The sequence below is a fragment of the Oncorhynchus gorbuscha genome, linkage group LG02, assembly GCF_021184085.1.
Source record: "Oncorhynchus gorbuscha isolate QuinsamMale2020 ecotype Even-year linkage group LG02, OgorEven_v1.0, whole genome shotgun sequence".
NCBI classification, from domain to species: Eukaryota; Metazoa; Chordata; class Actinopteri; order Salmoniformes; family Salmonidae; genus Oncorhynchus; species Oncorhynchus gorbuscha.
This window is the reverse complement of record NC_060174.1, coordinates 46,835,372-46,862,948: the sequence shown is the minus strand read 5'-3', so window position 1 is coordinate 46,862,948 and position 27,577 is coordinate 46,835,372. Positions and strand designations below refer to the sequence as shown.

General features: G+C 44.1%; 1 protein-coding gene across 3 annotated transcripts in view; it reads right to left on the bottom strand.

Moving 5' to 3' along the window:
- Positions 1-2,966: 2,966 nt before the first annotated feature.
- kdm7ab (lysine (K)-specific demethylase 7Ab) overlaps positions 2,967-27,577 on the bottom strand; it is a 42,981-nt gene continuing 18,370 nt past the window's right edge. For 2 of the 3 annotated variants that reach the window (XM_046311236.1, XM_046311249.1), the window contains exons 2-20: positions 18,386-18,471; positions 17,949-18,066; positions 17,702-17,862; positions 12,824-12,965; positions 11,939-12,125; positions 11,391-11,553; positions 9,831-9,918; positions 9,469-9,575; positions 9,261-9,352; positions 8,911-8,997; positions 8,450-8,686; positions 8,198-8,322; positions 7,532-7,740; positions 7,343-7,437; positions 7,101-7,240; positions 6,745-6,893; positions 6,573-6,640; positions 6,106-6,388; positions 2,967-5,987 (exon numbers count right to left, since the gene is read on the bottom strand). In XM_046311236.1, the coding sequence (XP_046167192.1) occupies positions 5,899-5,987; positions 6,106-6,388; positions 6,573-6,640; positions 6,745-6,893; positions 7,101-7,240; positions 7,343-7,437; positions 7,532-7,740; positions 8,198-8,322; positions 8,450-8,686; positions 8,911-8,997; positions 9,261-9,352; positions 9,469-9,575; positions 9,831-9,918; positions 11,391-11,553; positions 11,939-12,125; positions 12,824-12,965; positions 17,702-17,862; positions 17,949-18,066; positions 18,386-18,471 (2,626 nt within the window). In that variant the 3' untranslated portion in view covers positions 2,967-5,898. The remainder of the gene's footprint in view (positions 5,988-6,105; positions 6,389-6,572; positions 6,641-6,744; positions 6,894-7,100; positions 7,241-7,342; positions 7,438-7,531; positions 7,741-8,197; positions 8,323-8,449; positions 8,687-8,910; positions 8,998-9,260; positions 9,353-9,468; positions 9,576-9,830; positions 9,919-11,390; positions 11,554-11,938; positions 12,126-12,823; positions 12,966-17,701; positions 17,863-17,948; positions 18,067-18,385; positions 18,472-27,577) is intronic. The other variant, XM_046311243.1, reaches the window with a different exon arrangement.

Genomic DNA, 27,577 nt, shown 5'->3' with positions numbered 1-27,577 from the left:
GAGGCGTGATCTGATTTGCTGAAGGGAGGGCAGGGAAGGGCCTTGTCGCTGTCCTGGGGAGCAGCAATGTTCAAGAATACTTGATGAGCAGGTCGCGCAGGTGATGTGTTGATAAAACTTATGTAGCATTTCCCTCAGATTCCTCAAGTCTCCAGCTACAATAAATTCAGCCTCAGGATATGCGGTTTCCAGTTTGCACAAATCCAGTGTATTTCCTTGAGAACCGTTGAGGTGTCGGGTTGAGGGGGAATATACACGGCCGTGACAATGACTGAAGAGAATAGTGAAGTATTTCTGATTGTTACCACAATTACACCATGAGTAGTTAATCATGAAACATACACCTCTGACTTTATTTTTCACGGAGAGCTCTTTCTTCATGTCTGTGCGGTGTATGGAGAACCCCGCTGGCTGTATGGATAGTATATCCGAAGAGAGCCATGATTTTGTGAAACAGAGTATGTTACAGTCTCTGAACATTAGCGAGTAATAAACTTGGAAAGGGTGGATGGTTTGCACGCCTCCTTAGTTGGACTAAAAGCACACTGTATTCCTCTTCTTCATTGGCGACGTCTTGGAGCAGCCCTGGGATGAGTGGAAATGCCTCGGTGGGTACGAACAAAGGATCCAATTCAGGAAAGTCTCATTTCTGGTCAAAATGCTGGTGAGAGACTGCCGATCTAATATCCACAATATATTTTCTACTGTAGGTATTTTCCACCAACAGAAACCTGATGGTGGACAATTCGTCATATACTGTATATTTTATGATTATGAATATGGCATCAAAATGTTGAAAATCTTATTTCCCTCCAGCTGATCATTGTCTGTAGCTGGCTCTGATCATAGTGTAGGCCTAATGAAACATGCAGGGAGAATTGGTTGGCAAAACCTCAACCTTTATGACCCGGAGCCCTGCGTAGCATTGACTGTGGCGGGGTGCATTTATGTTATGGCACGTTGGTCCAGCAGTACATTTATTTTTATTTTTTTGTTTATTTTTTGAATTTCACCCCCTTTTTTCTCCCCAATTTCATGGTATCCATTTGTTAGTAGTTACTATCTTGCCTCATCGCTACAACTCCCGTACGGGCTCGGGAGAGACGAAGGTCGAAAGTCATGTGTCATTTGAAACACAACCCAACCTAGCCGCACTGCTTCTTAACACAGCGCACATCCAACCCGGAAGTCAGCCGCACCAATGTGTCGGAGGAAACACCATGCACCTGGCGACCTTGTTAGCGTGCACTGCGCCCGGCCCGCGCTGGAGTGCGATGAGACAAGGATATCCCTACCGGCCAAATCCTCCCTAACCCGGACAATGCTAGGCCAATTATGTGTCCAGACTCCAGTCCTTCCAGATCAGTGAGCACTGAAGAGATTGAGAGCAGGGCATGGTGGCAACAAATCAACTGGTAATACAGTAGTATTACTAGTAGTACTAGCAGTATACTGTGCACTTTACTGTACAGTGAATTTTAATCACCGCCCTCCTGTCCCACAGGAGACTTTGCCTCTTGCCAGGCATTTGTTAATAAGAAGGTATTCTTAATTGACCTGCCTGTTAAAAAAATGTAAAATAAATACAAATAAAGTGAGTGTCTGAATGTGTCCCCCTACTGCTGAAATATGGATCTCTATGCAGACGAACAAGGCACATGTTACATTTGTTGCATACTGCCCGCCATGCATTCTCACACTTACTGACAGATGTATAAATGTATAAATCGAGCAGAGCCATGCAATCTCCATAGACAAACATCAGCAGTTGAATGGCCTTACTGAAGAGCTGTGACTTTCAACATGACACCGTCATAGAATGCCACATTTCCAACAAGTCAGTTCAACTTTTTGCTTCGTTAGAGCTGCCCCGGTCAACTGGAAGTGCTATTATTGTGAAGTGGAAATGTCTAGGAGCAACAACGGCTCAGCCGAGAAGTGGTAGTCTACATAAGCTCACAGATTGGAACTGGCGAGTGCTGAAGCGCGTAAAAATCATCTATGTTTGCAATACTCATTGTCGAGTTCCAAACTGCCTCTGGAAGTAACATAAGTACAAGAATTGTTTGTCGGGAGTTTCATGAAATGGGTTTCCATGGCCGAGCAGCTGCACACAAGCCTAAGATCAATATGCACAATGCCACGAATTGGCTGGAGTGGTGTAAAGCTCGCCACAGTTGGACTCTGGTGCAGTGGAAACGCGTCCTCTGGAGTGATGAATCGCACTTCCTCATCTGGCAGTCCAACGGACAAATCTGGGTTTGGCGGATGCCAGGAGAACGCTACCTGCCCCAGTGCCAAGTGTATAGTTTAGTGCAAGAGGAATAATGGTCTGGGGCTGTTTTTCATGGTCCAGGCTCCTTCGTTCCAGTGAAGAGAAACCTTAACATGACAACATACAATGACATTCTAGACGATTCTGCTCTTCCAACTTTGTGGCAACAGTTTGGGGAAGGCCCTTTCCTGTTTCAGCATAACAATGCTCCTGTGCACAAAGCGAGGTCCATACAGAAATGGTTAGTCGAGATTGGTGTGGAAGAACTTGACTGGCCTGTACAGAGCCCTGACCTCAACCCCATCGAACACCTTAGGGATGAATTGGAACGACGACAGAGCCAGGCCAAATCGGCCAACATCAGTGTCGAGCCTCACGAATGCTCGTGGCTGAATGGACGCAATTCCAGGGAGCAATGTTCCAACATCTAATGGAAAGCCTTCCCAGAAGAGTGGAGGCTGTTATAGCAGCAAAGGGGGAGGACCAACTCCATATTAATGCCAATGATTTTAGAATGAGATACTCGACGAGCAGGTGTTCTTTACCTGCTTTACAGTAGCCATGGATGACTTTAGACATTAAATTCAAGTGATCTAAGAGTAGCTATCACGTCAATGGTATTTGTCAATGCAAAATATCTTAGCCAGTCTTACTGATGCATGTTGAAGTTGGACTGAGAATAAATAATGAAAACATTGCTTAAAAATATTTTATTTACAGGCCACATTTGGATACAGAAATAAACGTTCAAAGATTACAGTGTCAAAAGACTTAAGCTTATTTCGTTTTGAAAGATCACAACCTATAGCCGTTGAAACAAGCAATCTGCAGAATAGAAAGACATACCATGACCAATAATACTTCACACAAATGAAAAACTGATCTAAAATGCAGTCAAATAAATACTGTACAATTAATAGTAGCCTTCTGGATATTAGGACCCTGCCAGCAGGCCAGTAATGCCATGCACGATCAAACATGTTGGATGCTGAAAAGTTAAACAGTTGAGTAACTGGAAAGCAACTCATGAGCTTTGCTTCTAAGAAGCTTTGTCTTTTTGTTATTGTTGTTTACAAGGGCTGGGAGTAGGTGAAGTCAAGTTTCTCTGATTGAATCTCTACAGCATATATAGGCAACCGCAAATGGCTAAATAGCTAGACAGGAGCGCAGCACAATTAACACGAGGTTGTAGAATAAGTCAGTCAAAGATGGGAACTCGGTTCTGGGTGGGTGGCACTTAAAGCTATTTGACATGCTTAAACCTGGAAGTTAGTGCAATATGTCTTGCCAGGTAGCACACAAGAATAGTGAAGATTTAGTGATGGCTTAATTTTACTTGGGGTCCCCTCTGTTGGCATGCTCTGTGCCAAATGAAATAAATGTTTTTATATTCAAAAGAGATTGCTTCCTTTGGGTCGACCTAAATATTTGAAATTCTTAGTCTAGAAAACGGTCACCATCAAACAGCCCTGAGCAGTCGTAACTTTGTCCACCATTCACGGTTTGAAGTGACAACAATTAACATGGAAAAAAAAAACACGATTTTGGAATGAAAGTTGGACAGGCTACAATTCCATTTCTATAAAAAAGGACTCAATGGGTACAACTAAAAGGGTTCTTAGTGACACTTGTAATACCAACTACACATAAAAAAAAAAAGAATAAAAAAAAGTGAATAGATCAATGATCAGAAAATGTGTCCACAATGATGTGTCATTTCATGTTGCTTATCAAAACAAACGTTTCTTAAGTCAAGAGCATGGGTCCCTGAGAAAGACACAAACTGGAGCAATCTCTCACTAAAAATGTAAGAGGTCTTTCAAGCCATTCATGGTGCTCACATTTTTGGCATTATCACAAAAAAAAGACCAATTCAAAATCCAACCTGAGGTCTTTCAAGCCAATATGAGGGTATATATAGTGACAGGGAAAATAAGCATACCCTTTAACAATAACTGGATCAGTAGCCTTAATTACATACAATAGCAAACTGTCACTTAAAGAAAAAAATCCACTCTTTTTTAAAAATTAGTCCACTGTTGATACAGTCCCAAAATGTTTTGCATATCAGCAGTCAAGTTTTCAAGATAGGATTTTAAGAAGCAAAGTGTCACTTTGCTTCTTGAAAATCCTATCTTGAAAACTTGACTTCTGACATGCAAAACATTTTGGGACGGTATCAACAGTGGACCAATGAAAAAAAAAAAGCCAAAATACAGTTGAGTGGATTTTTCCTTTGACACATTAATAAAAAAATAAATATTCTTTTAATTTCATACAAACAGCCAAATGTTCTTGACCAATCTTTTTTAATCAAAGTATCATACTTAGCCCAACTAGAAGATAGGAAATGTGTATAATCTTTTGTAGATTTTTGCTGAAATCCACCCATACAAATGTAAGAGGCAAAGTATACAACATCTTAGGGAAGAAAATCCCACATCCGTTACACTATCTATCGTAACAGGATTGTCATAGTCATTAACTCCCCCCCCTCATTACAGAATTCAATACCAGCAAAAGAAACAGAACAATAAACACCAAAAGAGAAAGTTAAATAAATTATGGATAACTTATTTTCTGTAAATAAATTCTGTACATTTTTTACTTTATATAAAAGCTTTTTGCAATTTCAGAAACCTTTAATAATAACAGCACTCTCAAGCTCCTGCCCTAATTTGACCAATAGATGGCACCAAAGGAACACATTTGATATGATCAACTATAGAGTGATCAACTATAGAGCAATAAGGCTCGTAACTCTTTTAGTAAACAGAAGCAGTATTCTTAATGTGGTGGGAGAGGTATTTTTTGGAATGGCTTAATGCATTAGGATTCATAGATAGCTTTTTACATACTGGGAGGCTGATAAGGCAAGGTGACTAGAGTGCTGCATCAAAATATCTCCCCCCTCTCTCAAATGCAATCACTGTTGTGATCGTGACAGGAGGCTAGGCAAAAAGGATAGCATGAATATACACTATAGCACCATTTCAAATTTGTTCCAACACCATAGCACCATTCTTGCTCTTCAGTCAGACTAACACAAGACAATCTCCCAAAAAGGTGATGAAAACCAGGTAGCAGAAAGCAGCATCTTCACTTGCCATTCTCGGCTTAAGCACAACATGTTTTGCTTGTCGTGGCATAACAAGTAGTGTTGGTTGGAAGGGCTAGTGCAAGCCTTGGGTAAAGCACCAGCCAAAACAGATACAAAAGCGTGTGGCTCAGATGCAAAGTTGTTGTATCAAAAGACGTAATTTAAATTCCCACTGCCATGCATCTTTGGACAATCCTGTGTTGTTGCGGTGCTTCAACTCTGAAACAAAGCCAAATGTACGGTCTCTCTCTTTTGATGACTACAACATATACAATCCAATGTCACTGCTGAGAATCCATGCAGTTGTTTTTCCAGCGGAACCATCACTTCACCATGGCAAACGGTGCGCTCGCTCGTGTCTTTGTCATCTAGCATGTGGAGTCAGTGATTCAGGGCAGTCCATCCAAGCGATGATTTTTGATAGAATGTGAGAGTCGAAGCTGAAAGAGACGCATCCTCAGTATATGGGCAGGGGTCGAGTTGTTCCTTAAAGTTTTTACTGGGGACATAAGGGTCTTGAGTGCTATAGCAAAAAGTGGTTGTTCCTGCTCAGCTTGAGAATCTTCCCCAGTCTCTGCTTGGTGGTGGCCATACCCTTCTTAGGACGTTTTCCTGAGAAGAAGAAACATTGCACAGAGATCAATAACAAAAGGAGGAGAGAGAACAAGAATGCTACACTCATTTCAACTACTATAGATTAACTAGGTCAAATAAAAATATGGAGTCAAACCTTTAGTCGCTTGATTACTGATGGGTGGGGTGTTTGGGGCGGACCTCTTGGAGGGGTGCAGGGGGGGTGACAGAGTGGTCTCACAGTACTGATAGTCAGTCCCTGGGCTGGGGTCCAGGCAGAGGGGGCTAGAGGCAGCCCGAGAGGGGCTCTGGTCCCCCCAGGCCTCGCTGCTGTTACTCCCACTGCTCTGACTGTCCATGAAGTTCTTGTTCTCCTGGATCCTCTGGCTGAGTTCAGCTCGACACTCCTTACGCATATGCTGCTGGGCCCTCCGCTCATCCTAAAGGACAGGGAGACATTGTTACTTTACATTAGATCCCAACTTGTTACCTAGAGAGGAAGATTAGTCATTCCAATACAGAGTGAGTGATTCTGATGTCCTCAAAATAGAGACGTCAGTCTTTAGAGGTGTCGGCGTCAGCATGTGCAGTCATGACCCATTCAACCTTGGCTATTGTCATTACCTGAAGGCTCAGTGTGGAGTTGCTGTCTGAATCCTGGCTCTCCTCCCCTGACGCAGGCTCTCTTTCACCTACAGGACAACCACAGGGAAAGTTTACTTCATCTGAAATGGATTGAATTAGGTCAATAAATTGAGACCTTGATGTTTATAAGAATTTCAGGACTGTAGCGCACCACAGTCAGGGGAGCGATGGGCTGGGCTGGACCACCAGGGCTCCTGGGCAGTGCTACTCTCCTCTGGTCGCTGAGGGTACAGCAGCCCTGCCATGGACAGCATGCCCTCAACAGCCTCCTCTTCTGTGGTTGGCGAGGTAGGATGTTCTCTACAAAGGCCAGCAAGTAAAGGAACAACTTCATATAATTTCTTAACTCAACTGGATAATGAATGATTCATGCATGACTCCTCAGCCACTGTGGCTAATGTAATACTAATGTCTCCCCATTGGATTCCTATTGCATTGAATTGCATTGCATACAGAATGCGTAGAACAAGAAGGCCATTTGGTCCATTTATCCATGCGTCCCCGTACCCTTTGAGTGGTTTGTGTTGGTGGCTGAGGGCCTGGCTGGCCTGCTGCAGGTCCGTCACACTGCCTGTGCCTCGCTCTGTCCTGCACAGCTCCTTATCCTCCTCATCTGAGCTCCCTGAATCCTTCCCAGAGTCCCTTTTCTGCACAAGGTCACACAGATGTGTCAGCCTTTATAACTTAAAAACTCTTCCTCTGTGTGAAGGAGAGACCGGGCCCTTTGGGGAGGACGTGCGATTAGTTACCTGTGTAGAGCAACGCTCTTCGGACTCAGAGTCTGAGATGTCGGAGTACACCGCAGTTCCTTTCCTCAGATCGGAATTCACTCTTTCGAAAAACTCTGAGGAAAAAAAAAGAGAAGGATGAATTACATATCTCTGCAATGGAATTTTAACTTTTCATTTGAATTCTCTGGCATTCAAAGATGAGCCTACCTAAACCGTTGATTGACAGCCGGTGACTTGACCAGTTAGACTCACTGCTGAGAGAGCTCGGTATCTCCCCTCTCTCTGGGTCTCTGTGCTGTTCCTGCATGGTGTCATTGATTTCTGTTTTCACCAGGACCCCTCCCAACTGATGGCCACCAGTCCTCTCACCTTCCCACACCGGACTATTCTTCACCTTGGTGTGACAACGCTCATCTCTGTGCACACATACACACACTAGTAAGAATGGGAGAAAAAGCCTGGAGGCAAACAACATAATTTGGCACTGAAAGCCATTTTACCTCATTTTATTTAGGCTAAATTTTGATGTAAGTGGTGAGTTGAAACATGTAAAGATTGCATAGTGCAGGTGGTCCATCTGAACATGTTTAGGCTGTACAACACCAGCTCTGTGTTGTAACATGTTGAGATCGCAGCCAGTAACGTGAGCATTATCAAAGCCAACCGGAGGTGTTGGATGGTGAGTAGAGTGAGTCACTGCTCTACCTGTTGGGAGGTGATGCATGACTGAGGACTTAGCGTGCGAGCAGAGAGATGCCGGCTGGCAGAGGAACCATTAACCCAGGCTCCAGATCCTTGGCTCCTTCCTTGAAAAGGTCACAGGCAGCCGGGGGCCAAGGGTGCCAGGGAGGGGGTGGGGTTCTTCTGGCTCACCTGATAATCCGGCCGTGGCACATCACCAGACGTAGGTTGTTGTCCAGGCTCCGCTCCACAGCTGCAGCAGATGCCACAGATGCCTTGTTGAACTTGGCCGTCACCGTGGAGCTGAACGGGGCATCCTGCGAAAAGAGCATAGAGATTTACTTTAACAAAAGTTGATAATTAACCTAGCCTCAGTGTAGGAGTTGGACATTGGGTTAGACCAAAGCAGCATGGGGGAAGATGGTAGTGTGTCAGTACCCTCACCTCCTCAAAGGGTCCCACTTCCAGCCTCTTGAGCACCTGTCGCGTGTGCAGCTCCAGGATCTCCAGGTTGGAGGGCGTCTTGGGCGCGTGGTGATGATGGTGGTGGTGCCGTAGCCGTCTGGCAGTCCTGCGAGCATGATGCCTAGCCCGGTCCAGAGTCGACCGAGTCAGCGGGCATCCTCCACTTCCCTGAGATTTCATTGGCTTGCTACCTCCAGCACCACTCTGCTGCTCCTCCTGTGGTTAAGAAGAGATACTAGTCAGTACAGAACCAGAACGCTGCAATAACCAGCTTGAAAGAAACACAGTGCCTTTGACCTGGTACTTAGAAAAGAGAAAAATGGAAATAAAAAAGAATGAGGGACAGCCTTTTACTCGGAACACAAATTGTTTAGAACCAGCTCCAAGTCGTCACACAACAGCTTGAGGCCCTCTCTCCCAGCCCCATCACAAGGCCTTACCTCCAGGTAGCGGATTTCCTTTGTGAGTTCTTTAATTAGACGGTTGGGTCTGATATGGTCCGGGACCTCGCTGGCCGGCTCTGTGACCTGAGGAGAGGCAGAGAGCGTTGGGACAATGAGGGCTCGTACAGTCTGTCTGCAGATGGTGGTTACAGTTTCCCAGCCTGGTCTTAGTCATACCACCACATTGGATACAACCTGCCCACTATTGACCTTTATAGAAGGTGCCCAATGTAGATGACATTAGAATGTATATAATGTGACCAAACGTCCTATTCTGTAGTCAGGTGTTACACGCACAAAAGAAGCTGATTTGTCATCTACAAATAAGGTTTCCTGTAGTATCTTACCTCTCGCTTCAGCCAGTTCTTCAGTGCAGTAATCAAGGCTTTCACTCCTTCTGTCAGGTAGGCTGGGGGCTGGCAGTTATCCTCTCGTAACTCTGAGAAGCCAGGAATCATATGAGAAGGATGTCAAAAAAAAAAGTGCAGAAAGTTACCAAAAGGGGACATCACCGACACAGCAACAAACTCTTCCTCCAAGTTGTATTTCTCTCACCCTTTAGAGTCTCCAGTAGATTCTTTGCCACATACCAGCAGATGGCCTCAAAGTAAGGGAATTTGAATAGGTCAGGAGTCTTCAACCGCCGCTCCATCTCATAACACCTGTAGTTGAGGATGCAGCAACCGAGGTCACACACACACACACACACACACACACACACACACACACACACACACACACACACACACACACACACACACACACACACACACACACACACACACACACACACACACACAATTGCTGGCCATTAAAAAGAGCAGTGTATTTAGCCATTCATTTCAATGTTATTGCTCTACAAAAGTAAAGAAAGGCAACAGAATGAGCAGAGGACAGAGGGTTTTCTGTGTGCTCACCTGAGCTGCATGCCTATGTTGAGATTGTGGAGGAAGTTCCCTCCGAAAGCCATGCAGTCCTGAGAGGTGAGAACAGCATGGATCCATCCTGGGGAACACAGAGGAGGATAGACCACATCAACAGCTGACCCACAGATGTGGAGCAAAAGGCCAGTAGCAGGCAGAAGACAAACATGCAATAAATCCAACATTTCATTTGAGATTCTTGTTCTCCAGCTGTGTTTCAGCCACATCAAAGGGTTTAGGAAATGGTTGAAAAACCTTCCACGTTGCAGCAGCGCATCCACAGAGGCGTGACGATGCTGGGCTGGGAGGCCCTAAACATTATAAATGCCCGGCCATGGAGGGTGCACAGAGAGCTGCTGTGGCCCCAGCAGAGGGAGGATGGGAGCCACTCAAGTGATTATATGGATGGCTGATAACGGTTGGGGTCCTCTCTCATCCGCTGCCTGTCTGCTACATATCCGCCATCAAGAGCCCAACCGTGTGACCTTCCCTACCAGGGGCCTTTGGCTTCCCGCAATAAACCATTTCAGAAATGGTATTTATGGTACAGCAGGGCACTGTGAATGCAGTTCATGAAATCATAATTTGTACATTCATCCAATAGCAGGTGGGCCCATGCTGATGGATCATTGTGCCACAGTTAAAATGATCAAATACTCTTTACTAAAAAATTAACATTCATTTTTGGACATCAGGAAATAGACACAGATTTGTTGTATTTGTACAATGACATTTTCCCCTGGGGAATGGTGGTTTTATTCGTTTATGTACCGAGGACCTGTGTGTGTGTGTGTGTGTGTGTGTGTGTGTGTGTGTGTGTGTGTGTGTGTGTGTGTGTGTGTGTGTGTAACCCAATATGGAACTGGGCCAGGGCTCTCTCCCAGCAGGGAGCCACTAAGAATCTCACGCTCTCAGTGTCTGCTAGCATCATCAGTCCAGAGACCTTTCACATCCCCAGCAATCCAACGGGGAAAAGCAGCCTTGTGGGAAGCTGTGTTGTTTCCCTCAAGTCAAAAAAATGTCACTATAAATAACTTGGAAATCTGCTTCTCCACCCTGTGGCTAGAGAAACTGGATAAATAATTAAATATGCCCTTTTACATGATATGCATCAATTCATTTTGGAGTGTCATCACCTATTTGACTTGCCATGTAATCGAAAGACCATATATATTTGATGTAGGGAAGTTCTGTGAACAACAGTGGGTGTCATGTGGTGCTATTGTCCTCGGTGACAGAGGAGGTCCACTCAGGCCCTTCAGAGCGCACAGTGGAAGACACAAATAACACAGGTCATCCTGTGAGGCGTTATATCAAAGGCTAGCTGCTCCGCTCAGTGCTAAATGGAAAAGCAGCTTTACGGCTCGTGTTTTTGAATGCCCTTGTGTCTGCAGCAGAGCTTTGGAAATATAGTGCTGTACACGAGGAATGTTGCAACAGTAGAGCAACTTGAACCCTTTGAACTCAGACAAGTTCCTTAAAAAAAAAAAAAAAAAACCTGACTTTGTCCTGTGGTGGAAAAGGAGACCGCTGCTTCTCGTAGCTTCTCCTAACCTGTCGGGATGAGGACAGTGGTTCCCTGCGGCACCACACACTTGTAGCACTTGTCCACCTTGTCGCCGAAGAACACCTCGCTCTGGTTGGGGGAGGAACTCCACGCCTCGTATAGTGCAAGATTAGCCTGGGTCGGCTTGATTAAGTAGAAGATCTTCTCTCCCTTCAGGACAGAGAAGAAAATATATATATATATATATATCTTTTTTTAAATTAGCAGAACATTATTCCAGTGCAATGGAATTATTAATAATACAAAACAATTTACACAAGTGTATCTGGAGGGGGAGATTTTCGGGGGAAGGCAAATTAACAAGACCCAGCATGTAGTCATTGGTGCTACAGTAAAACACTTGAGGGGTGACAAACCTCAGGAGAAGCATGAGGATATTCAAGCTAGGCTGTCAGACTACATAATCAACGCAAAAACGCCCCGAAGAAGACTATAAACAACTCTGGTGCCTAAACCCTAGCACATTTTACAAAAGGGATACACTGCTGTCTGTGAAGATATAAATCATGCTGAGCATAGCAATTCCACAGCTTACCCAGAGTACGTGGTACCACACGGATGTGCCTCCGAAGTCTATGTGGAAGTCTGTGTAGCTGTCCTTCACCCCCATCAGACAGTACTTCTGGACAAAAGGCTTAGGGAAGAAGGAGTCATCTGGCCAGTAGTTCTCAACCCAGGACATCTTCTGAGCGATATCAGGCACCACCACCAGCTCTGCCATCCTGAGAGGATATAAAGGAGTGTTTAGGGAAGTTCTACCAGTAAAGGCTGATTCGTTTTTAACGCTACTCATCTTTCAATACACCTATTACTGCACTCTAATGAGGCAGTATTGTTCATCACGTTACACAGCTTCATATCTATCCATCACTGTTCACCAAATTAACCAGGCCTTTACCAAGAAGATTCATTTAATAACGAATTTCTCCCCACCTCTTTGCTAATTTAGAGTGGTTTATTCTACCAGCTGTGCTGCTTCTCTGTGTAGCCCACGCATCACAGTAGGAAGGAAACCGCACAAAATGGACTATAATGTTGGGGATAAAGTTCGGAATTACACAATTTCATGTGTACAACATCTAAAGACCTGCATCACTATACTGAGAAGTTTGTCATTTTTTAAATGATATATTTTGGTGTTTTTTGAGCCTTAGTTCCTGTTTTCCCGTGACTCCCATACCGCAGAACAAGCAATGAGGAAGTCTATTGCGGGTGGGGTAAGTTTCTCAAAACCAAGTGAAATCGGAAAAAAATAAGTGTCTGGACCCTTCTATAATATGCCATTTACATAACAAATAGGATTATTCTAAAAATTGTGAAAATTCGGTGAATCCTAAAAATACGTAAGTGAATCCAAATGATACAATGATCAAAGCAGTAGCAGGATATGTGTTAATAGCGAAAAGTAACCAATACTTACTTGGTGTCTGAAAACTCCAGACTGATCACGTTCAGCACCTTTGGCCGATAAGGTTTGTAGTAATACTTGACGAACTCTCGAAGCTTCATTTTGCTGTCTGCCTGTCTGGCAACATCAATGACATCCACAATTTTGTCACCACCTGCAAGAAAGTAATGCTTCAGCTTAGAATATGGTTTCTGTGATGCAGAAAGTAGTCTGGAGGAAGTTCAAGATGGGATGGGACAGGCATTAACACTTGTAGAATGTAGTATGTTAAGTAAGGACAGGGGCCAGGTGGATTTGATATTACAGCATCGCCCCATTACTGCACAGTACTACTGACCAATACATGCGAAACCTGCCTTCTAAAAATACTGTAATATATTGAAATCTACCAGGGATACTCACAGGTCTAATCCACCACCCTCACCCCAGCCCAGACAGAGGGCCAGCCAGAGACAGACTACAGTTCTCATGTGCAGATGTCCAATGATGGAGGGTGCAAGGAGTGAAGCTTGCTGACATTTTCAGAATCCCCATAATACTCCTGAAGGAAGTGCATTGAAACATTCAAGGCAATCTCTCCGCATCCCATTACTGTCCTTCCATTGATGGAAGCTGGAGGAGCCTAGTAAGGGTTGGCTAATGTCTTTCATGTGTGTCAATAACACCACCTGTGTACAGCTGGCAAACTGCAAAAAAACAAAAAAAATGGCAGTGGGGGGTTGTGAACAGACTTGCAGTTAACACAGGGCATGACAGGACAGCTGGTGGCTGTGCAAGGACAGCCCTGTTGGGGCCCTGCTGGCCACCACCTGATGAAAGGGAACAGCTGGAGGCAGAGCAGCCTCACATACAGAGAACAGCCAGAGGAGCACTAGTGTACAGATGGGAAGGGGAGCTGCCTGGGCGTAGAACCACCAACGACAAGTTGGGGCAAAAAAAATCTCTCCAGCCACCAATGTCCTGGGCGAATATTTATGGTCCTCATTTTATCTTTCCATCCAGTGACACAGTCAGGGACTAGGAGCACAGGTCTCCTGGAGAATAGACAGGGCGGTGCTGGTCCCAGGTACTTTGAAAGTGTGATGTTAAAACCATGCTCCAAAAGGTCAAAAGACACTTTACAACAGGTTTGCCATTAGGGTAAATGGAGAGACGGCCATGGAAAAAACATATTGTTCAATACTTACAGGTCCCTGCTGAGCCTAGCAGGCAGAGTGCCAACTGAGGTGAATGGATGAGCTTGGGCAGCTGGCCTGTGGTGAATGCTTGGTAAAGCACGGGGCATTTAAACATTGTGAATATGAACAACGTTAAAGAATATTTTCCAACTAATAAACCCCCAAAAGAGACACACACATGAATACATTAAACCATTTGACGGTCATTGTCAGGCTGACACCTCAACCTACACTGATAACTCTACAGGCTTATGCCTAATCCAAGGAGCTTTCAGGAGTCCAAGAGCCATGAAAACCACAACATATCACTGTGAGAATGGAAGACTGTTCTTCTGCCAGTGACAAATAATATGCTGCTCAGAAACAGAGGAGTGGGCAGAATGTCTCTGACACACATCTCTGACACAGATGTGAGATCGAATTTGGAGCCTGAGTTCCCAAAAAGGAGGACCATACCATTAATCTTTTCTAATATCTACAGTTCGAATATCACACCATGACTGTAGGCATGAAAGAAAAAAACCCAGAGACACAATAAATCCCATGCTAAGAAAAACAATGGCCAGTGCTTCACTTTTAGTAGTCTTCTGGTTATGGTAATATGATACACTGGTCACAGGGACAAATTCTCAGGTTAGCAGCAATAGTGGGACGGTTTTGTCTCCACTCTTTCTGTTTGTGTAGACAGAAGGAGCAGAGTGAACGTAATTTGAACCTAAAAGAAACTTAGCCGGACATAAACCTGAGATGTCTGATAATGTACCGGGGATGTAAGGGGATCTCATAAGTACCAGACTCAATAGTGGAGAGAGGTGATAAACCACGGTGCTCCGTAAGCTAAGCCACTTTTAGCGACACACTTATTTCATTATTGGTGGATTAATGTAACATGTAAAAAGGTGGACCCAGTGAACCTCTCAGCTCTGTGAACTGAGATGGTCCCGAGGCGCATTAAGTTACAGTAATGTACAGACACGTTACACTGCAAGCACTTAGGATTAATATTTAACCCTCGACAAGATGCTCAGCTAGCATCTCATTAACAAACACGTTTGATTAAACATCCCACTCAGCGGTAAACGGTCCAGAAATGTCTAGAGAGCTGGTGTACATAGAAACAGAACATTAGCACACTGAAACAATTCTTTTGAAAATGGGTCTGTTTAGAAAATAAGTATGTCACAGTAAAATGTACACAAAGAAAACAAAGGCACCAAAACAGCACACTCGGTGAGAGGGCTCCAATTGAACAAACCTAATGTAATGGTAAATCTTAGTGCTGGTGGTAGTGTTGCAGGTTCTGGGGTGTATCAGAAATATTTGAGCTATTTTCACAGCGGGAATTTATGGGCGCAATAGCTGGCGGTGGTGAAAAAGGGCTGGGTTTTGATGAATAAATTAGTTGCAGGTGTGTCGAGGCTTAGCCCTTCACTGGCCAATGAGAACATGCTTCATGGCTAAATATGTGGTTGCTTCAAGTTGTGTATTTAAGGTATTTTTATATCAACTACAAATCGAATGTTAGTCCGTAATAAATAGCCTACAGAAACAAAATGCAGGCCTATCCCATATTAGATAATTATGTTGAACACATTGTTCTAAGTAGGGTAATTGCATGGTTTCAATAAAAAAATAAATATATATTTTAAAACATAGCATTCAAACTGATATAGGCCTACTGTAAATTGCCTTGTCTGAGCTATGCCAAACATTACACAATATTAAATAAGACCTAAAAAGACAGTGAATGATTCTAATAAAACAACTTGTTTTAAGTAGGCTGTGTCTAAATACAGTTACAGGCACCATAATTGCTCCCCGTGGGCATATAATATTATGACAACGTAGACTAGGGATAGTTTTACCCATATCTACACTTTTAAAAAGAACTGGAAACAGATCCAATGTAAAGATAAAAGGGGTGGTGGGGGGGGGTCCACTTACTGCACCCAAATATAATGTTTTATAAACATCATGGAACCATGTTAGAGATCATTTTCGCACCTCTCCAAACATAGCAGACAGCTTCTAAAATGCATTGCATGCGAGCCATGCATTCTAACAAAGCCATGGACAGTGAATCCTTCTAATAAGTTTGGTTTTTAATCCAATTAAACTAAAACAAGCAATATGTTTTTTTTAAACGGCAACTATATTTCTAAATAGGATGGGGTCAGAATCATGATATCAAGCATTGCATCTCTCGTTCCATGAACAGGCACACGTAGGCCTAAGGCCAAGAGCTTTTTGGCAGGAGTAGCCTATAATGTTTGTCCTATCCATTGAAGATATACCTAGGCTACTATTTAATAAACTATACAATATCCTAACCCTACAACAGTTACAACAGTTATAACAAACATGTAGCCTATCTAGTGTTCTACATTAAATTGGCTTCAACATGGAAGTCTTAGGCTATAGACTAGGGGTATTCAACTCTTACCCAAGGAGGTCCGCACGACTGCTGGTTTTCAATAACTAATTGCACCCACCTGGTATTCCAGGTCTAAATCAGTGGACATGGCTTCGAGGTCCAGAGTTGAGTATGAGGGCGTCTCCCGAGTGCCGCAACAGTCTAAGGCACTCTAAGGCATTGCAGTGCTAGAGGGGTCACTACAGACCGGGTTCGATCCCAGGCTGTGTAGTAGCCGGCCGCGACCGGGAGACCCATGAGGCGGCGCTCAATTGGCCCAGCTTCGTCCGGGTTATGGGAGGGTTTGGCCAGCCGGGATGTCCTTGTCCCATCTCACTCTAGTGAGTCCTGTGGCGGGCCGGGAGCATGCACGCTGACACGGTCGCTGTACGGTGTTTCCTACGAGACATTGGTACGGCTGGCTTCTGGGTTAAGCGAGCAGAGTGTCAAAAAGCAGCGTGGCTTGGTGGGGTCGTGTTTCGGCGGACACATGGCTCTCGACCTTTGCAGTGATGGAACAAGACTCACTACCAATTGGATATCACAAAATTGTGGAGAAAAATAATAATATTTTTTTTTATACCTTTGAGTGCTTTTTGTAAATGCATTGCATATTCAAACCACTAAGCCAACCATCACAGTTGATATGGACAGTAGTAACTTTGCCACGTGAAAGGTAAACAAACAGGCAAATATAGCCTACATGCGGATCCAGAACCATGGACAGTGATAGGAATTCCCGCGATTTGACAGAAATCCAACAAGGGAAAGTGGAAGAGGCATTTTTTGATAGCAGTCTTTTTAAAATAACTTGATGATCCTAAACAGGCTTCCTACAGTCACTGTCACCTTTAATGCAGAGTCCATACATTTCATAGAAGATGGAGAAAAATAAATGAAAATGGGGGATTTCATTAACTCTTTTGCTGATTATGATATTTTCAATAAGCCTACTGTGTGCGCCTCCGCTGACAAATTCAATGCCATCAGCAAATCGCTTTCCTGCTAAGACCAGCTTTTGGTCGGTGTTAAATATCTCTAGTTGCACTGGTTGAAATTGGCATATAGGTGCATGTTTTTTTAAGGACACTTCAGATTTCAACACCTCCTACCTCAGCGCAAGGCAGCTGATGGTAGACAGGTAAATTAACAACCCTTGCACAAAGGTTGGAAAAAAGCAGAGCGCTGGGTTTTACAAGTGAAAATTGCCTATGAGTGTGCGTTTCACACTAGCGCCGCCTTAACGCCAATCGGAAAGTGTCCAGAAAGCAGTCTATTTTTCAAATGTTCTCCTCTTACCAACGTACACCTCCACATCCCTTACAGAGAAGCTGGAGAGGGGCAGCTTGAGACCAAGTCCATCCAGTTTGGGAACGGTGATGGGGTAGCGGAAGCCCTGCTTCTCCAGGTACTTCTGTGTTACCTGATGGCCCTGCATCTGTACCATGATTTCATCCGCACTGCAACAAAGGAAAGAGGGGCATTTATATTACATTATTGGCAATCTACCTCGACTTATTCTACAAGATCTTGGCTCCTTCAGTACCTGGGAAAGGTCCTGTTCTGCAGCTCTCGTACAAACACAGAGGTCCCTGCTTGCACCGGCCTGCTGCCATCGTCAGGCTCTGTGTAGTCATGCCGGTGCCAGTTGTTACGTTTTTTCACTGGGAAGACAAGACAGCGAGTTGTAAAACTCCTCAACCGTCAGAGTCAATGATCAAACAGAGAAGATACTACACCAAGTTTGCAGGGGTCTGAGGGACATAGAAGTCTTGCATTATGGATCGTCTCCATTTCAGAAGATCATAAAGCCCACATTATCTCCAGCCGAACAAGGGCCATCTTCAATCTCAATTTGATGATTACACCATCATTCAATTACCCTAATGCGCCCGCCGTATACTCTGTGAGGTCAGACGTCTAGTGGAGAGCCAAATATTAAATCAACCGTGCTGGAGTGACAGAGTGTGTGGTGGTACTTACTCAAGGAGGGTCCGTGTTGGACATCACATTTGGGACAGTGGTAAACATCGATGTCCACGGCATGGTGCTCTTCCACTTGGACACAGCTGGAGAGGGAAGAGAACATTTTGATATTTAGACTCAGTTTTATGAAATAAGCTGGTTCTCAACACACAACATATCTGTAGTAAATATAGTTTAAACGTAGGGAGTGATCCAACATCACCCTCCAAATAGAATGGTTTACCAAGAAAACCTTCCAAAAGGACTAATTCGAGGTAAAAAGGATTGATTTGTTATTGCCCATTTGAATCCATTGCACAGGATGCAAACAGGTGACTGATGTTTCGACTTCAAGCTGACATCTTCCTCAGAGTGACCTGACCATTGCACATAGCTCCTATTTATAGCCTAGTGGCCCATTGAGACAATGTAAAACAAATATAATGATAATAATAAGAGGAAGTGTGTCTCGTTAATCAACAGGCCGTCAAAATGTACATAGGTGATATTTGGGTGTCTGTGAATCCGGAGACAAAACTACTGTTCCTAAATAACTGTTGCAAAATGTAAAATTACTACCCCTTCTCATTCAAGAAGGGATCCAGCCAAGTGGTCAACCAACTAGGGTACACATCAACAGCCATCTGTAGTAGGCAGGGATTAGGAGGAAAGGAAAGTCTCAAAGCTGCCATCTTTAAACTTGTCAGCAGTTTTAAGCTTTAGGAATGCATGGAATCCAAATCTAAGAGGCCTTTATCAAAATCACATAACGAAGTTATAAAAAGATTTCAGCTCACTTCCTTTCACATACAAAACATCCTGCCATCCTGATCCATTTGTCAAATAAGGATATCAAAATCCACAAGTCATTTTGACTACCTTAGCACCCTTGTTTTCTCAACGTTAACAACGTCAACCCCCTCAAGAAAGAGTGAGAACTATAAATCTGTGGTATATCTGGAGGTATCCATATGAAGCTTCTGCCTCGAACCCTTGGAAACTCTTTTCCACCTGCTCCTCCCTCCTTTATCCCCCCCCCCCCCCCGGACGACATTGTCAATCACTTTGAAAATAAAAGGTTGATGACATCCGCTACTCATTCACTCAGCCTATTGAGTCCACTGGTCTCCCTCACACAGAACTACGCTACGCCTTGACCTCTTTCTCCCCTCTCTCTCCAGATGACATCCTACAACTAGTGAGGTCTGGCCAACCTGCCCACTCGACTCATCTGATATCAAAACCTATAGACCTGTATCCCTTCTTTCTTTTCTTTCCAAAACACTTGAGCGTGCTGTCTCTGATCAACTTTCTCTTTATCTCTCTCAGAACAATCATCTTGACCCTTAACTAGGGTTGCACATTTTGGGGAATATTCAGGAGGTGGAAACTTTCCGTGGGAATATATGCAAATAAATACCATTTAAATGTAGATGTTTCTTGCATTGCATATATTTAACAAATCAGATAGAGACAGAAACATTGACCTTTTACCTTTCATAAGTAGACATAATTGCAAATGATTAAATCCTTACAATAGAAATAAAATAAACTATTTAGTTACGAATTGAACTTTAATTAAATGAGTTGACTCTTCACATGGGATAATTTCACTGAACAACAAAAGGGAATATTGAATGATCTCCAATGATCCATCGCATCTCCCAAAAACGTTTTCAACATATATCTGCAAAATGATAGTCTAGAAACTAAAGCTTTGGATGTCTTCCACTCAGGCTTCCATGTCATCTCCCTGGACCTCATCAATGTCCACCTCTTGAACATCAGACTCTTAGGCCTCATCTTCACTGTCACATTCAAACCTTGAGGATGGTTCGTTTTCAGGCTCAAAAAGTAAAAAATTTGCCCGGATGACCACCAATTTTTCAACCATTGTATTGGTCAGCCTGTTGCGTGCGTGTTCCCAAACAAGGGCCAGTTGCGCTCTGAGGCGGCTGATGTTGGTGGGATTTGGAGGATGATGGAGGCAACGGGAAAGAGCCTCAGATTCACAAAGTCCCTTCCACCAGGTGGCTGATGAGATATGTTGGCACGACTGCCATATTGCATCTTCATCCCAAAGCCCTTGCTTGGAAGTGTACTTCGTCAGACTGCCAACAACCTTGCCCTAATCCAGGCCAAGGTGGAGAGACACGGTAGTGATGACACCATAGGCCTTGTTGATCTCTGCACCCGACAGGATGCTCTTGCCAGCATACCTGGGGTCCAACATGTACGCTGTGGAGTGTATGGACTTTAGGCAGAAGTCTTCACGCTTTTTGATGTATTTAGAACTGCAGTTTCCTCTGCTTGGAGCAACAGTGAAGTGGGCAGGACAGTACGGATTTCTCCTCTCACATCTGCAAGCAGAGTCTGAACATCAGACAGGATGCCATTGTCTCCCTCAATCCGTGCAATGGCTACTGCTATAGGTTTCAGGAGTTTCAAGCTGCTTACCACTCCCTCCCAAAATACATCATCCAGGAGGACCCTCTTGATGGGGCTGTCCATATCGGCAGACTCTGATATGACCATTTCTTGGAGAGACTCCTTCCCCTCCAGGACACTGTCAAACATGTTGACAACACCACCCTAACGGGTATTGCTGGGGCAGCTTCAATGTGATGCTCTTATTCTTCTCACTTTGCTTGGTGAGGTAGATTGCTGCTATAACTTGATGACCCTTCACATACCTAACCATTTCCTTGGCTCTCTTGTAGAGTGTATCCATTGTTTTCAGTGACATGATGTCCTTGAGGAGCAGATTCAATGCATGAGCAGCACAGCCAATGGGTGTGATGTGAGGGTAGGCCTCCTCCACTTTAGACCAAGCAGCCTTCATGTTCGCAGCATTGTCGGTCACCAGTGCAAATACCTTCTCTGGTCCAAGGTTATTGATGACTGCCTTCAGCTCATCTGCAATGTAGAGACCGGTGTGTCTGTTGTCCCTTGTGTCTGTGCTCTCGTAGAATACTGGATGAGGGGTGGAGATGTAGTTAATTATTCCTTGCCTATGAACATTCGACCACCCCATCAGAGATGATTGCAATACATCTGCTTTCTGTATGATTTGCTTGACCTTCACTTGAACTCTGTTGAACTCGGTATCCAGCAAATGAATAGATAAAGCATGTCTGGTTGGAGGGGTGTATGCTGGGCAAAGAACACTCAGAAATCTCTTCCAATACACATTGCCTGTGAGCATCAGAGGTGAACCAGTTGAATACACGGCTCGAGCAAGACATTCATCAGCATTTCTCTGACTACGTTCCACCATAGAGTTAAAACAACTTCTATTTCCAGGAGGACCATGAGCTGTTGCTACCGATAAGGTGTCCAATTCATCATTTTCACCTCAAATAGAATAGAGGGAATTTTGTCAGAGGTCGCTTGTTGCAAGTGCTGAGGGAACTTTATGCACTTGGCCAGATGATTCTGCATCTTTGTTGCATTCTTCACACATGATTTGGCACAGTATTTGCAAATGTACACAGCCTTTCCTTCTACATTAGCTGCAGTGAAATGTCTCCACACATCAGATAGTGCCTGTGGTATTTTCCTGTAAAGATTATAAAAATATTCAATACAATTCCACGGCTCAGACAGTGTAGTAGTGTGGGCTCAATAGCATCTCATTCGAGTGCAAGATCTTGAGAATCAGCTGTACATGTGATGTAAAAGTGCACTGTGCATGTGATGGAAGAATGCCCTGTGCATGCAGAGGATTGTAATTCCATTGAATTGGAGATAGTTTAACCAAAATATTCCACAAGAACTAGAATTGCCTTGTGTATCCCACAAAAAATGTTTTTTTTGATGAATTTAAGCAAGATTCCCCAAATTCCAGGGCTTAACTTCCTATTGAAAATTTCAGACCCTTTTGCAACTGGTTGGAAGCATGCATAAAATGAACATTGGGTAACACAGGCAGGCCCCCCATCCATCCCAAAAAGGTTTCTCATATGACATTGACATGTCACAAAACAAAGCTTTATTCTGCTTATGTACAACGTTCTTTGTACCGTAGAATGCTGAAGTGTGAAAAATATTGACCAGAGTTAGCCTCCTATGCCCTGGGAATGACAGTGGTCCCCCCTCATGGTGTTGTGGTTTAACCTCCTACACAGGCTGATTCGTGGCTCCAGATGTTTGGTCTACTCTGGGACAATGGTGGTGGGTGGCATCCATTAGGCCACAGAGTGTGGGAACCAGCCCCGCCGGAGCAGCAGTTGAGGTGCCCACATCAAAGCCTCCAGCTCTCCCCTTCCACCAGGCTGGACGGAACACTGGTGTGAGGGGAGGGTGCCACAGGTTAAGGTGGAGGAGAGGAGAGGACCGGCCGATAGGCTGAAAACAAACAGTTTCTGTTCAGTGCCCAGAGGCGGGCCTGGGAGCAGTTCTAGCTGATATCTGCTTTGATCTGAGCGTAATTGCAGGAAACAAGGGAAGCAGTAAACAGAGAGTAGAGGGTCAATTCACTTACACCATGTAGTGTATACCAACTTAAATTGTCATGTGAATCCATAATAAAATCAGTTGTATTTGTTATGTAGTCCTTGTGAATTATTGTTGTGTGTTCCTTTTGATACACCTTATATGTCCTACGGGAGCCTCCGTACCTGCCTGCGCTAAAACAGTTATGTTAGTTCAAGAACGTGAGGAGAGTTGAAGCTAGAATACCCGAGCAGTTTCTAAAGAATTTAGCTAGTCTCGTTCATCTACATAATAGTATTCTCTTGAGAAATCGGAGTTCCTCAAGTTTCCCAGCCATAGTCTGCCTAAACTACATGCCTATGATCGAAAACAATACAAGTAGGCTGCAATTCTTTTCAAATATGTAGCCTATTTGGCTGAAACCTTAGCTTACAGCTCAATACAATTGAAACTACATATTTAGTCTACTTAGGAAAGATCATAACAATTCCTCCAATTCCTTTTCAACAAACGACTGACTCAATTTATCTGCTTATTTTACCAGCATTGCAGCAAGTAGACGTGAGAAAAATAGACTTGATTTCTAATTTGACGAGCTGATGCCGTACACACACGCAGCCAGTCTATTCTCTCATTCATCATGTGCATTTTAATTCCAGCGTGTAACTGTCCAAACATTTTTTTATATAGTACCAGTCAAAAGCTTGGAATCATTCAATGGTTTTTCTTTATTTCTACATTGTAGAATAATCGTGAAGACAAAACTATGAACACATATGGAATCATGTAGTAACCAACAACAACAAAAAAAGTGTTAAATCAAAATATATTTTAGATTATTCAAAGTAGCCACCCTTTGCACTCTTGGCATTCTCTCAACCAGCTTCATGAGGTAACCAAGATGGAGTAGCAGTGGGATGTCTGTTTTGATTGTCTTGTCCCATCCCGTCCCTTGTATATATAGTTTTCTTCGTATATATCGTTTTTCTTCGTATATATATTTTTTATCTCATTTTCCACCTACAGACTGAACATACTCTCCTGCAACCCACCTAAACCAATGTGGTATGGATCTGCCATTTTTTACACTTTAGAACTGGAACCCCTAGCTACGAGCTAGTAGTCAGTTAGCCACTGCTAGTGATTATCACTGTTAACTTGGACATCTGCCAGCCTCAGCTCAGGCAATTCCTGCCAGCCTGCACAGCTCAATATCAGCCCAGAGCATATCGGACTGCTTTTCTCTACCACATCTCCGGATTCCCACCCCCACATCTGAAACTTTACTCCGGATCCGAATGGCTACTCCTGGCTACAGTCTCTGTCCCGAAGCAAGCACCAGTTAGCCTCGAGCTTGGCCCATCTCCCAGCTAGGTGAAGAAATCCATCAAATAATTCCTGGGCTTCAATTACCTCTTTTGCCAATTGGCCTGGACCCCTTGCTGCCGACGCGGAGCCCCGCCAATCCATCACGACTGGTCTGCTGACATAACCGCCCGACGGGGTTTCAACAGGCTCTCCCGTTGCGACGTCCACCTGAGGCCCATCTGCTAGCTCCAGCCTGCAAGCAGTCTGAATCGCCGTGCTTCCAGCACGCCTAGCTACTCACTGGACCCTATGGTTACTCGGCTACACATGCCTCTGCCTAATGTCAATATGCCTCATAAAGTGCTGTTTTGGTTAGTAATTTTTGTCTTATTTCACTGTAGAGCCTCCAGCCCTGCTAAATATGCCTTATGTTCCATGCAGTGACCGCACCTGGCTTAAATGGTGTCTCTAGAGACAAAACCTCTCTCATTGTCACTCAATGCCTAGGCTTACCTCACTGTACTCACATCCTACCATACCCTTCCTTGTCTGTACATTATGCCTTGAATCTATTCTTCTGCGCCCAGAAACCTGCTCCTTTTACTCTCTGTTCCGAAAGGACTAGACAACCATTAAAAAAAAAACTTTAGCCGTACTCGTCCTACTCCTCCGTTCCTCTGGTGATGTAGAGGTTAACCCAGGCCCTGCAGCCACCAGCATCACTCCCATTCCACAGGCGCTCTCATTTGTTGACTTTTGTAACCGTAAAAGCATTGGTTTCATGCATGTTAACATTAGAAGCCTCCTCCCTAAGTTTGTTTTATTCACCGATTTAGCACACGCCAACCCAGATGTCCTAGCTGTATCTGAATCCTGGTTTAGGAAGGGCACCAAGAATCCTGAAATTTATCCCTAACTATATTATTTTTGAACAAGACAGAACTGCCAAAAGGGGGCAGTGTTGCAATCTACTGCAGAGTTAGCCTGCAGAGTTGTCATACTATCCAGTTCTGTGACCAAACAATTCGAGCTTCTACTTTTAAAAATCCACCTTCCCAGAAATAAATCTTTCACCATTGCCGCTTGTTATAGACCCCCCAGCAGTGCCCTGGACACCATATTTGAACTGATCACCCCCCATCTATCTTCAGAGTTCATCCTATTAGGATACCTAAACTGGGACATGCTTAACACCCCGGCCATCCTACAATCGAAGCTAGATGCCTTCAATCTCACACAAATTAATCAAGGAACCTACCAGGTACAACCCTAAATCCAAAACCATGGGCAATCTCTTAAGATATCATCCTGACCAACTTGCCCTCTAAATACACCTCTGCTGTCTTCAACCAGGATCTCAGCGATCACTGCCTCATTACCTGCGTGCGTTAAGGGTCCGCGGTCAAATGACCACCCCTCATCACTGTCACACTCCTTAAAACACTTCCGAGTCAGGTCGATGAGAAAGGCCTGCTCGCTTGTATCCTTGAAGAACATTGACCTCATCTCATCAGTAGAGGATGTCTGGTTGCTCTTCAAAAGTGCTTTCCTCTCAATCTTAAATAAGCATGCCCTATAAAAAAATTGAACTAAGAACAGATATAGACCTTGGTTCACCCCAGACTTGACTGCCCTTGACCAGCACAAAAACATCCTGTGGCGTACTGCATTCGCATCAAATAGCCCCCGCGATATGCAACTTTTCAGGGAAGTCGGGAACCAATATTCTCAGTCAGTTAGGAAAGCTAAGGCTAGCAATTCCAAAAAGTTTTGGGACACTGTAGAGTCCATGGAGAATAAAAGCACATCCTCCCATATGCCCACTGCACTGAGGATAGGAAACAGTGTCACCACCGATAAATCTACAATCATTTCAAAGCATTTTTCCACGGCTGGCCATGCTTTCCACCTGGCTACCCCTACACCGGCCAACATCTCAGCCCCCCCTTCCCCAATTCTCGGAACGACTGTTTTCTCTGTATATATATAAAATGTCGCTCTTGCTGCTGATGATTGTCTGATCCACCTCTACGCAGCTCACACCATTCTGTATACAACTGGCCCTTCTTTGGACACTGTGCTAACAAACCTCCAAACGAGCTTCAACGCCATACAACACTCCTTCTGTGGCCTCAAACTGCTCTTAGAATGCTAGTAAATCTAATTTCATGCTCTTCAACCGATTGCTGCCCGCACCCTCCCGCACGACTAGCATCACTACTCTGGATGGTTCTGACCTAGAATAATGTGGACAACTACAAATACCTAGGTGTCTGGTTAGACTGTAAACTCTCCTTCCAGACTCACATTAAGCATCTCCAATCCAAAGTTAAATCTAGAATCAGCTTCCTATTTCGCAACAAAGCCTCCTTCACTCATGCTGCCAAACATACCCTCGTAAAACCGACTATCCTACCGATCCTTGACTTCAGCAATGTCATTTACAAAATAGCCCAACACTTTACTCAGCAAACTGGATGTAGTCTATCACAGTGCCATCCGTTTATTCACCAAAGCCCCATATACTACCCACCACTGTGACTTGTATGCTCTCGTTGGCTGGCCCTCGCTACATATCTTTCGCCAAACCCACTGGCTCCAGGTCATCTATAAGCCTTTGCTAGGTAAAGCACCGCCTTATCTCACCTCACTGGTCACCATATTAACACTCACCCGTAGGACGCGCTCCAGCAGGTATATTGCACGGGTCACCCCCAAAGCCAACACTTACTTTGGCTGCCTTCCCTTCCAGTTCTCTGCTGCTAATGACTGGAACGAATTGCAAAAATCACTGAAGCTAGAGTCCTATATCTCCCTCTCGAACCTTAAGCATCAGCTGTCAGAGCAGCTTACCGATCACTGTACCTGTACACAGCCAGCCAATCTGTAAATAGCACACGACTACCTCCTCCCCATGTTATTACTTACCCTCTTGCACCCCAGGATCTCCACTTGCACATCATCGTCTGCACATCTATCACTCCAGTATCAATGCTAAATTGTAATTATTTTCACCTCTAGGGCCTATTTATTGCCTACCTCCCTACATTTGCACACACTGTACATACAAAAATCTATTTTTTGTGTTATTGACTGTACGTTTGTTTATGTGTAACTCTGTTGTTGTTTTTGGTCGCACTGCTTTGCTTTATCTTGACCAGGTCGCAGTTGTAAATGAGGACTTGTTCTCAACTGGCCTACCTGGTTAAATAAAGGTGAAATAAAAATTTATAAAATCACCTGGAATGCATTTCAATTAACAGGTGTGCCTTGTTAAAAAGTTAATTGTGGAATTTATTTCCTCCAAGTGCAGTCGCAAAAACCAGCAAACGCTATGATGAAACTGGCTCTCATGAGGAACACTACAGGAAAGGAAGACCCAGAGTTACTTCTGCTGCAGAGGATAAGTTCATTAGAAATTGCAGTCCAAATAAATGCTTCACAGAGTTCAAGTAACAAACAACATCA